At 37.9% G+C, this 12,949-nt stretch overlaps 1 protein-coding gene across 2 annotated transcripts in view; it reads left to right on the top strand.

Annotated features, from left to right (window-relative positions):
- Nucleotides 1–12,949, top strand: part of LOC140232533 (homocysteine-responsive endoplasmic reticulum-resident ubiquitin-like domain member 2 protein) — a 113,386-nt gene that overhangs the window by 56,379 nt on the left and 44,058 nt on the right. For both annotated transcript variants that reach the window (XM_072312631.1, XM_072312629.1), the window contains exons 3-4: nt 9,280–9,357; nt 10,886–11,142. In XM_072312631.1, the coding sequence (XP_072168732.1) occupies nt 9,280–9,357; nt 10,886–11,142 (335 nt within the window). The remainder of the gene's footprint in view (nt 1–9,279; nt 9,358–10,885; nt 11,143–12,949) is intronic.

Raw genomic sequence — 12,949 nt, forward strand, 5'->3', positions numbered from 1 at the left:
TGCCAATGAAACGCAAAAAGAGCAAGAAGGGAGGCGAGGCCCCCATGCAGATATCCCCATCACAGGCACTCCTTTCGTCTATTGATGAAGAACAGGTATATCTAAGGAGTTCCCGGTCCCAGAAGGCAGAGAAGAAGGTAGTAGAGACTGTGCCAATAGCAACCAGAAAGAAGTGAAATCAGCCCTCCTAACCTCCTAGTAATTTTATGTTGATTTGATCTTTTCAAATATTATTTTTCATCTGAGTGACTTTCATGGTTCCCATTACTTACCATGGTACATTTTCCTCTATGTTGTTTTCTTATTTTATTTGCAAACAAACTAGGCTGTCCCATGTGACAGCTAGCCCAGCTGAAAAATCACAAAAGTAGGTGGAAATACACTCAGAAAAAAAGCATAGAATTTTTGGCCAAATGTTAATGTATTATAAAAACATATATGAACAAGTTGTTATTCATACGTAAATGCTCTCTAATGATGCAATACATTGTATATTAGAACAAAAGACAAATTCATCACAATAAAAAGCATGAATTCAATTGAAAAAATATACCAGTGGTCTCATTACAATGTAATATTTTTGAAGCTCAAAAATAACAATGAAAGCTTAAGCTAAGGGAGGAAAATGAAGAATTTTCTGTCAAATCAAAATTCAAGTGAAATGAGAGAAAAAGCAATAAATTATGAACTCGATTTTTTTTTTTTCTGAGTGTATATATTTAAGTACACCCTAAGCATCACAAATCATTTCAGAAATATTCTTTACCTGAATGATTTTTGTAGTTATTACCTAATGATTTTATGTTCTCTTTTTGTTTTAGTTGCAAATAAACTCGATTGTCCAATTTGACAGCCCAGCTGAACCCCCCCCCCCCAAAAAAAAAAGAGTAAATTAAAGTAAGTTAAAAATATTTCCCCATTTTTACACTTTATTGACAATAGGCTAGTAAGCTCTCAGCATGAAAAAAAAAAAAAAAAACCTTCTCGGACTTGAATCATTGCAAAATGTTCAAAAGTGATCAAAATAAGAGAGAGTTAGAGATGCACAAGAGTGAAAATGAGAGAAAGAAAAACAAATTTTATGATTAGGGTCAGTTTGGCACGCTCTGCAGAAGTATCAGACAAAACATGTATCTACTTCACGATGGATGAAGCACAGGTCTAAAAAGAGAGAATAAAGAATATATATATATATATATATATATATATATGGTTCAAAAAGTTTGCGAATATCATTCATGTGACTGTAGGCAGAGAAAAGATTGTTCTCCCATACGAGATAAATATAAAAAAAAATGTCGTCAGCCGACATGCAGACAATCCTATTATTCTTCGACTTTTGGTGGTCACATTTGTAAAATAACATTGACCAATCATATCAATAATATCAGCAGCTACTGCGGAAGCACAACAAAGAGCATCAATGACGGCTTGCAGTCAAATGAGGAAAAGTCAAAGTCAGCGCCAAATTTATACCTTTCCATTTTCCTGGTATTGTCCGCAGTTTGTCCGCATGCCTAACTTATGTTGTCCGGAAGGTATCCTGATTGTCCGCGTTCATTCCTGGTGTAATCCTAGATGTTTCCGCGCTGCCCAGCTACGATTAGCATATTCCGAGGTATTTCGCGCTCTTCCGGAGTGATTCCTAGGAATGTCCGCAGTCAATCCGCGGACAGTCCGCGGACAGTCCGCGGACAGTCCGCGGACAGTCCTAGGAATGTCCCAGGACAAGCCGATTCACAAAGTTATTCCGCGTCTGATGCGGACAGGATGCCGAAATGACAAAATTTGCTTCCGCAACCCTTCCTGGGCTTGTCCGCGGCCAAGTGGACGTCCGCCCTTATGAAATATGAAAGAGTAATGTAATTTTAAGAAGGATTCAACATTTATTTGATGAAAATTGGTTTTCAAATTGCTGAGATATCCAAAAAAAGTGCTAATAATAAAAGGCGACATGCCACAACTTTATTAGGATCTCTTTGTTTCACCTTGTTTTTGGATATCTCAGCCATTTCAAAACCGATTTTCATCAAATAAACTTTTGATACCCCTTAGAACTGCATGCTCTTTGACATCTCATAGAGTGGTTTCTGAATATCTCGCAAAACGTTAAAAGCTAAATCCTCACCTCGACCAGAACTGTACACACCCTTTAAAACGTGCGCGTATGCGCGCGTTGAAATATTTACATGCTCCAATCGAGCTCAAATTTTTTTTTGCACACGTTTCAGACGATTTGGAGCATTTTTTGAAAAAGTGAAAAAATTGGACGGACGCGTACGCGCGCGCCCATATGCGCACGTACAGCTCATATGCAAGAGAAATTTCCCGTTTTTTCACACGTATCGGATGTCTGAAATGTCAAGGAATAATTCTACCAAGTTTCAAGTCAATCTGACTCAATATGACGTCATACGGGCCCGTCAAAGTTGAAATTACGCGCGCGCGTCAATGGCGATATACAGTGCAACTATGCAAAAAAACCGCCAATTTTAAATCTGATTTTACTCGTCAGGATGGGCGGTGACCCCCCATTTTCTTTACATATTTTGAAAGCTGAGGAGTTGTACATGTCATTTCATGGGTTGGCGATACTGAAAAAATGATTAAAAGATATCAAATTTCTTAATAAAGATTCAAGATTCAAGATTCAAGATTCAATCATTTATTGTCTGATTTAAAAAAATACAGAAAATCTTCCTCCACTGGCAAGATAACAGAGCATAACATGACAAGAATAACAAACAGATCACATATAAATGCACATGCACATATAGATACATGAAATCAACTAACAATTCGACACATCACCAAACAGTACATTGTAACTAATTAGACTGAAATACTAGTGAAATGAAAAGGTATGTTTGAGACTATAACAATAAGATATTAAAATATACTATTGATGCATTGAATCTTTCCAACATGCTGACGTCTGACTATGGCAAATATATATAAAAAATGCAAAGTCATAAATACAAAATTGCACAGGCAAAATTGCACAAAATTACAAAGTAAAAAACGTAAATTTTCAAAATGATGTCATCAAATTTCAAGTTCACTCGAGCGTATCTCACTTATCCTTTGCCGATTTTCACCCAAATTTCAGTATGTTGTAGCTTTAATATCAAATGTTCTTTCATAGATGTATAACACAATTTTGATTGGATGATGGTATCACCTCGTAAAAATGGATTGAAGGTAACCTTGTCAAATTTGACCAGTTTACGTGTTATCTCTATAGGAGTGCAGTTTTTCTGGAAATGAAAATTGACATGACTATCTTTGTCGAGCACTAGCTCACTTGTGCTTCGGTGAATTTCTCCCAGATTTTAATATGTCGTAGCTGAGACTTTGGGCTATTGTTAGTGTGCCCTTCGTTTTTTCATGCGATGTCGGGATCACGTCAAAAAACTTGGTTGAAATTAAAGCTTATCTTCGATGTATTGAAATATTTCTTTCTTTCTGCAACTTTCTTTGCAATAACTCAAGAAAAACATACCCTATCACCACCATATTTTGCACATGTTTAGTTCATGTCACGTACATTATTTCATGAAATAACAACTACTTGATCAGATGCCATCTTGGGTATGTAAATTAGGGTCAAAGGTCATAAATGTTTCATCCTGTATCTTGGTGAATACATGTCTTATCTTTCCCATATTTTGCACATGTAAAGACCATGTTACAAGAATCATTTCACAAAATATCCACTTTTTGCTCAGATGCCATCTTGTCTGTGCAAAGTGGGGTCAAAGGTCATATGTACTTCTTTCTGTATCTTCGTTATGACGTGTTATCTCTATGGGAGGGAATTTTTCAAGATGTGAAACTTGACATGATTGTCTTTATCGAGCACTAGCTCACTTACCCTTCGGTAAATTTCTCCCAGATTTTAATATGTTGTAGTTGAGACTTTGCGCTATGTTGTTGTGCCTTTTGTTTTTTCATACAATGTCGGGATCATGCTAAAAAACTTGGTTGAAATTAAAGCTTATCTTTGATGTATTGAGATATTTCTTTCTTTTTGCAACTTTCTTTGCAATAACTCAAGAAAAACAGCCTCTATCACCCCCATATTTTGCACATGTTTAGTTCATGTCACGTACATTATTTCATAAAATAACAACTACTTGATCGGACACCATCTTGGGTATGTAAATTAGGGTCAAAGGTCATAAATGTTTCATCCTGTATCTTGGTGAATACTTGTCCTATCTTTCCCATATTTTGCACACGCAAAGACCATGTTACAAGAATCATTTCACAAAATAACCACTTTTTGCTCAGATGCCATCTTTGGTGTACAAAATGGGGTCAAAGATCAAATATACTTCATTCTGTATCTTCGTTAGTGCATATGGAATTCGGTACCAAAGATGGCAGGTCTGACTCCCTTTTCTAAATGAGACTCCAAACATCACATGGCCAATGTTCCCTCAACACAGATGAAACCTGTATGGTCATGCCTATTGGGATCAGGACTCAAATCATTGATTTCCCAATAGATCGGATCGCCTAATTTGTCAGTGTTGACAAATTCCGAGTCTAGTTAGTAATTTGTCTTGATAAATATCAAATTGAAATGTTTGTTTACTTGTTATAGTTTTCAGAATCGGATTCAGTGAACAGAAACTGTCATAAACTAACAGAACTGAAAGGCTGTAAATAAGTGTAACTGTGAGTTTTTGAGTTGCCATCTTTTGATAGGATACTAGTCTTTGATAAAGTGAAAGAAAATCAATTTTTATTTTATTTATAGTTGCGTTCAGAAGTAATGAGTTTTGGTTTCGTGCAATTTTCTAGTTTCATATGATTATCAAATGCAAGTCATTTCAGCAACGTACTTGCGTTTAAATGCAAAGTTCCGTGTGATGTGATACATCTCTCTGCATTTGATTTTTTTAGTTGCATTTAATTAAACGCGAAGTTTCTAGAAACGGGCCCAGGGTTCTAATTCCCGCTTCGGAATAATTAACGTTAGAATATTCGGATTATTGAAAAGGCCTATTTCATGTTCGGATAACGAATATCTACTAGGACCTAGATGTACAAAAGTTGTGTGTTTTGAAAATAACGATTGAACCTCATTGCATTTTCGGAAATATCTTAACAAAATCACTCGTAACAAACATCCTGCACGATGCGTGAACAAATGATGAGCATGCCGAGAGGTGTAAAGTACACTGTAAGTATATTTGACAAAAATTGTACATTACTGACTGTCGTCACACAAAATATCTTGTTGACTTGGCTTAGAAGGCAAGTGTACTTCCCACGGTACAATGCATGTAATTTTAAAAGAGACAAAGAGCAAGAAAAAAACGATCGTTCAAGAACAACTTCCCATTGCACCCTCATTTGACAATTTAGCTCCACGTTTGCACGGTAAGTTGCATCACGCTGATGCTGTACCCGCACCGAATGCTACACACAGACACAGACACTCAGAAAGAGAGAGGGAGAAAGTGAATTACCTTGGGTAATACATGTGTTACTCGATTGTACGACTGTAAATGGAGATGCCCTATACATGTATATCCAGGCATACAAAACAACGGATGCATGGCGCGAACGGTATCGCGGCGTACACTAACGAGTAGTAATGCTGCAAATCGGAGCGGGGAAACAATTTTTTTTTTCTGAGAATGGCGATAAGAATTTGAGCAAAAAATTATGTCAACTTAGACGAGGAAGTTCACACGTATTTCAGCTCAGTTGGCACTTGAAAATCATGTCGACTTACTCGAGTTGTCGATTTATAAATGTCGACTAAGACGAGGAAATTTTCTAGGAATAAGCAAGTTATCGACTTAGACCAGGTGTCCACTAGGGCGCGGACAAGATGCGGACAAGATCCGGAAAGTAAATTTGGTTTTCCGCACTCATTCGGCAACCTGTCCGCGAGTTCCTGAAAGTGTCCACTCACTGTCCTAAACATGTCCGGGCGTTTCTGCGCCTTGGGGAGAGAGAAAAATTTCCGCGTCCAAATTTTGATCGAGACCAAAATTTAGACGCAGAAATGAACTTCCTGACACCTTCGGCAACTTGTCCTGACGATGTCCTCAGGACATCCCGCCTGTCTGGAACCCTTCCGCTCCTTCCACAAACGCTCCTGAAAGAATCCCGCGGTGTGGGAAAGCTTTGCGAATGAAAGCGGAAGACACCAGGAATGTTTTAGGACAGCGCGGAGCCGATGCGGATCTGTATATGCAAGTGTCCGGAACCGATGCGGACATTTTGTGATCAAGACATGAAAGAGTCGACACGTTCCATCAGCGAAATGATTTTGAAAATTGAAAAAAATAGATCAATGCGGCATTATGTCAATGAAACGCAAAAAGACTAATAAGGGAAGCGAGGTCCCCATGCAAGCCCCACAACCAAACCTCTCTTTCACTGATTAGGAAAAGGTAACCATCAGCATTTTCCAGTCTCAAATGAAGGAAGAAAAGAAGAAGGCAGTGGATATTTTTAATATTTTTTATTTAACTGTAACTAGGAAAAAGAGGAGGCAGCACCTTCGCTACGAGTAAACTTTGGTGTTTTTTTTGCGTTCTTTTCAGAAGTCATTTTCATTTGAGGGATTTTTAATAGTTGCCATTACATCTATACATAGTGCATCGTTTAGTTCGCTTGAAATGTGACCGCCAAACTCAAACGCCACAAAAGTGGAACTAGCTCCGTACTGAACGGAGAAATGTGTACGCGTACGTCACATTCATATCAGGATCGGAGTCAATGTTTTCGCATGTTTTTAATTTCGCGAATAGCACCTGACTCGCGAAATTCGCGAATATAAAAACCTCGCGAAATATTCGGCATATACAGTACTCTATTTTACTAAATATATTGGGTTAAAATATATTTCTTTAAGCTAGCTTTGAAAGAAAACAGAGTTTTTCGTGTTTGTAGGGAGTCGGGTAAAACATTCCATGTACTGTATACGCTATATATTTCGCGGGGGTTTTATTTTCGCGAATTTCGCGAGTCGGGAGCTATTCGTGAAATTAACAACATGCGAAAATATTACCTTCCAAAATGAATCCCATGCCTTGATGATACGAACATTTCAGTACTAGTATACCATGTCACGGCTTACCGAACAGACCATACTGGCTAAGCTTGTTTACGCACGTCCACGTCTACTTACGAATACTGTAGAGAGCCAATCCATTATCGCAAGGGGACCACTCGTCAGAAATCTAGCGCGATGGACATAACCACTTCAAAAATGTTGAATTCTAACTTACTAGTTCGCAGAGTTTGGTAAGTCTTTTTCATGCAGTGTACAACTAGTATCATTCTTATTTGCTCGTAAGTTGAAAATTCACACTTTCTTTGCCACTTCATATTTTCTCTGGTCCCCCAATCGCGAATTTAACCACTCGCGAAAATGTGTGAGAGCGGCAATTCGCGAAAATTTATGTACGCGAAAATTATAGCGTATACAGTATCAGATCCGTGATACCTCACTGACCTGTGAGCTATAAATGCTATCTCAGCATCTCTCACAGTTTGTATTTGAAGCAATAGGGCAAAGCAAATTTTGGCTGGTGTGACCTCCATGATGGCTAGCAGTCAAATGAGGAAAATTCAAAGTCAGCGCCAAATTTATACCTTTCCATTTTCCTGGTATTGTCCGCATGTCTAACTTATGTTGTCCGGAAGACATCCTGATTGTCCGCGTTCATTCCTGGTGTAATCCTAGATGTTTCCGTGCTGCCCGGCTACGATTAGCATATTACCAGGTATTTCGCGCCCTTCCGGAGTGATTCCTAGGACACTCCTAGGAATGTCCCAGGACAAGCCGATTCAAACATTTATTTTTTTGACGCGGACAGGATGCTGAAATGACAGAATTTGCTTCCGCAACCCTTCCTGGGCTTGTCCGCGCCCTAATGGACGTCCGCCCTTATGTGAGGTTTACTGTACATATTGTGTTCTGGGGAAAGACAATATTTATGCCTCCGCCTCGAAGTGTCACCAGAGGTATTATATTTTTGGGTTGTCCATCTCTTATCAATTTTGTGGACAGTGTAAATGAAAAAAAAAATAATAAATTTGAGGTATCCTAATGGAACTTAGAATATGCACAAAGTTGTAGCTGTCAACTTTTCAGAGCACATGCTCAAGGTCAAAGGTCAAAATGCAATGTCAAATGCTCAAAATTTCACTCTTTGCCCCATATTTATGTTTAAACTTAGTGTATGCAGGTATTACCAGATAAAGATTCTCTAGGGAAAGTTCTGGGCCATGAGGTCAAAGGTCATGTGAAAATGCACTTTTTTCTTTATACCTTGGAAATGGAACTGACAGTGATTCTCTTGGGACTTTTTTGGGGGGTCTAAGGTTAAGGGTCAAAGGTCAAGTTCAAATTCTCCAATTTTGCTATTTCCCCTTTATCTATGCAAAACCTATTATTTTCTTGAAACTTAGTGTATGCATGTATTATACAATAGAGGTTCTCCGGGAAAGGTCAAGTAAAAATACTAAATTTCGCTTTTTTTACTGGAAGTGGCTCAAGGTATCATCATGAAACTTAGTACATATATGCATGTACTGCCTGTCAGTGATTCTCTTGGGAATCTTAGGGTCATAGAGTCAAAGGTCAAGGTTCAAAACTCGGGTTAAATGCTAAGATTCTACTATTCAATACCAAAATTGCATTTTTATGCCTCTGCCATGAAGTGTCGCCGAAATCATTATGTTTTCGGGTCGTCTGTCCATCCTTCCGATTCCGAGCCATTCATCTAATTAAATCTAGTTTAAGGGAAGTGAACATCCAACACATTTTTGACAAACCTGTCGTTTTGATATTTTACCAATCCAACTGTCATCACACATTGTCAAGATAGACTATAGACCAATTACATGTAGGAGAACCAAGCATTATGGCAGAGGCATACCAGTCGCCATAGCGACATTTCTAGTTTTTCCATACCTTTGGAAATTACTCAATGCATAAACTTAATGAAAAGGTCAAAGTGAAGTGAAAATCCTCAAATCCCCCAAAACCTTCTCTCTTAAACAATGTACATGTAGCCATCCTTCCAAAATAAACATAGTTCAAGGAAAGTAAACACACAACACAACTTGATAAACATGTAATTTTGAAATGCCAGTTGTGTGTAAGTGTAGTTACACATTGTCAAGACATATTACAGACCTATCGGGAGAACCATGTATAATGGCAGAGGCATACCAGTCACCACAGTGACATTTCTTGATTCTGAGTATGTTCATTTGAAATGTTTTCTTCTGTGTTTTTTCCAGAATGAACAAAGTCAAAGAATCATATTCTCCGGCAAGTTGTTACAAGATAATCTGGTCTTGAAGGATGTTCTGACAGTTGTAAGTATGGAATTGAAATGATTTAAATGAAATGTTTACATTTGAGAAAGGAGGATGCCCCAAGTTGGAAGAGATAGTGGGAGGGCATGAGAGCTGTTTAGTTAGGTAAATCCGGCCATCCTTGTTTAAAAAATCTATGCAGATGTGGATTAAAACTGGTGTGATGATGATGATGAGTGACTGTGACACATCTTGAGACTATTATGACATGTCAATTAAAAAGAACTAAACTGGAAGATTATACCATATCGGTTTTATTTGTCTGACAAAATCAGAAAAGTGATGAAGTCAGCTTCCCAGGAGCGTAATCTCAAAAACTTACATTCGATACAGCTCAGATTTATGCTTTTGCACACATCTGTAGGTGAAGTATCATTCAATAGGTATAGAAACGGCATAATAAGCCCAATATTATCTTAGCATTAGCAATTAATCTTCAGATTGCTCAGAAAGATGGCGGCAGCAAACCCTAGTCATCAAAGGGACAATGCATGTCCTCTTGTGAAATTCTTTCGTGCATCCAAAGAAAACTGACAGCTGTTTAAATAATTGGTAGCCAGTTGGAACTCTACTCTTGAACCTCCTTGGTAAAACTGAGTATGAATAAGTTTGTGTGAAGTTGACAAAATTAACAAAGATTATCATTTACAATGTACTAAACTCTAAAAGCTGTTCCCTAATTTCACATCGCTCCATACACTGTAAAATCCCAAATGTTAAAGTGCATTTTTAAGTTCATAAATGTCAGGAGAGCCAAGAGTTGCACAATTAATATATATGCGAAAGTTCTTGTCTACATGATAGGCATTGAATACCAGTGGCAGTTTGCTAAAATTTCATGCCGTGAAAAAGGCGGTCAACTGCAATTTGTGACAATTTTATGCCACGAACATTTCTTACTTTATAGTATCGCATTCCTGTACCCACACGTATCAGACCACACAATTTATACACACACACACACACACACACACACAGTGTACCATGAAAACAGTGAAATGCAATATCCAAATTATATGATTATTATAATGAAATACAAACAAAAATGCTAATTATAATCATTATGAATAGAGTGATAATTAGAATTGTTAGTTTAACTGTTCATTATTATCCGTGCTATATACTATGAATATATTTATGCATACATGTATATCCATATTTCTATCATCAAATTAATGGAATTCTTCCGTCAAGTTAATTGAAATTAATAGAGAAACTGACCTGCATAGACGTTAATGAGCACTGAACTGAGAGACATTGCTTGGTGTTTGTCTTCGTCAAGATGTCTTTATTGCAATTGATAGACAAATTGCCACACTTGATGTAAATGAGCACTGAACTGAGAGACATCGCTTGGTGTTTGTCTTGTTTGAATTCACATGCTTTATGAAGCAGTGCATTTTCAGTGCATTCATTGGGAATAGAGTCAAATAAATTGTAAACAAATATTGTAAACAATATCCATGTTTATTTGAAAGCAAATGAGAAACTTTGCAGATACTCTCGTTCCTTTGGCATATTTTTACAGAATGATGTGAAAGATAAATGCACAGTTCACCTGGTGTGCACCCCTTCTCCAGAGGACCAAGCAAAGCAAGAGGCATGCAGCAAACGGAGTCGAGAGGCAGTGAATAAGACACAGTCTAACTGGTCTCCTGCATTATTAGGGAATGATGGTATAAGGCAGAGAACAACGTCTTCCCCATCAACATCAATGGTGCCTCCGATTCACACATTGCAACCATCATTGCCATCCCCACACCAAACTCTTCTACAAAGTGCCAAGTAAGCATCCAGTAGAGTCATTGAATATGTGTGTGTGATTGAACTAAATTCATTCCAATTAGATACAGTAGTTGTCGTAGTTTGTTGTTGTTAGCTGTGCTCTCACAGCCATGTTGCCATCGATGATAGGCAAAATTAGCTCCCAACATTTTATGTGCACATGGTGCTTATCATCAATGAATAGGACTCACGGCTACCAATGAGCCAAACTTGATAAACTCTGAAAGTGAAGTATGCCACGTGCAATGTCCCCAATGTCATGCGTACAAAGCAAGTGCACACAAGCGTACATTCACGGGAAGAATTTCAGCACTCACAAGAGTTAGTCTTAATCATGAGCTCTTTATCTGCAATTCAATCAGGCCCGCTATCTATGATGCTTGGCAAGGGGTGCCCTCATCGATCTGCACATGTCCTAACCAAAAGATTTTGTGTGTTTGAGGAGCATCACCTTACAGGAATAACGGCCAAGTACGAGTATTAGGGTGTATTTAAGCGCTCTTTTAAAGCTTACCGTACCCATGCCATACCTTCCCCAGAGAAGCATTCGAACACTCCTGAAGTATACCATACTGTACTAAACAAACCAAAAGTGGATCACTTCCCATTGTGCTCCAAGGGCAAACCATACTTGTACCAGAAGTTGGTACGAGAAGAACGCGCGTAACACACACATATGTCATAATGCAAAGAGTTCATTCTCTTGTTTGGGACGTCTGTAAGTAGCTTAAAGGCCTAATTTACCATTTGCAGATGAAACAAAAACCCAGCATTAGTGCTTTAAAATAGTTCTAAAATGTGAGTTAGGGATAGAAACAACCACTGTAAAAATTTGAATCGGTAAAATCGATGTTAAGTATTGTTAAATATACAAAATGTGAACAATAGTTATAATAAAAATGTTTCTAGACTAAACCATCTAGAGTTACGGTTTATTGAGAAAAATACAGATATCTCCTTATATTTTAGGCTTTATTGCAAAAATCTTATATGATAAGATGTCTTGTGGTACAACAGACCTACACGTATGCATTAAATGTCATATCTTGAAAATTTTTTAAATCACTGCTCCCAAAGGTAAACAGGACCAACAGTGCGCCAAATGAATGACCCTGTTGCTACAAAATATATGACGCCCCTCTAAAAAGAACTCATGAGATACAAGTGTCTACTTTCTTCACAGAGCACTCAAATGCTCCAAGTCTGACACAGTATGATGCGGTCTGCATTGAATGAGTTCACTTTGGTTCGCTTTTAGAGCTTGAATTTTTTTTTCAAATTCAGTGAATTTACCTTTCCACGGGGGGGGGGGGGGGGGGGGGGGGAACGTTTCGCCTGATGCTACATTTTATGACTTTTTTCTTTCGAGTATCGCACAACTTTTGAGACCAAATTTGTCGCTCCCGGCAGTGGCGTTTCTAGGGAAAACGGCGCCCGGGGCAAGGAGGAAAATTGCGCCCCTAATTTCTGAAAGTGTTAAACCCCAACCCCATCCCGGAAGGGACTTTAAAAAAGTCCACTTGATATGCTTTTTCAAGCACTTATAAAAGGGGTCTTTTGAGGGCTATTTAAATGTAATAAATTTTGATAAATTTTGGCGAGCGAGCGCATCGACCGAGCCAAAAAGTTTTGTATTTCAGCTGAAAAAACATGAAATTCTTGTCATTTTTTGCTTATTAAATCTTACATCATAATAATAATAATAATAATGTTTGCATTTATATGGCGCTTCATACTGACGTTTCTAAGCGCACTTTGCTACTCATACAAATAGATTAGAAAACACAATAACATTAACAAAATCAGC

This window comes from Diadema setosum, chromosome 9, assembly GCF_964275005.1.
Source record: "Diadema setosum chromosome 9, eeDiaSeto1, whole genome shotgun sequence".
Taxonomy (NCBI): Eukaryota; Metazoa; Echinodermata; class Echinoidea; order Diadematoida; family Diadematidae; genus Diadema; species Diadema setosum.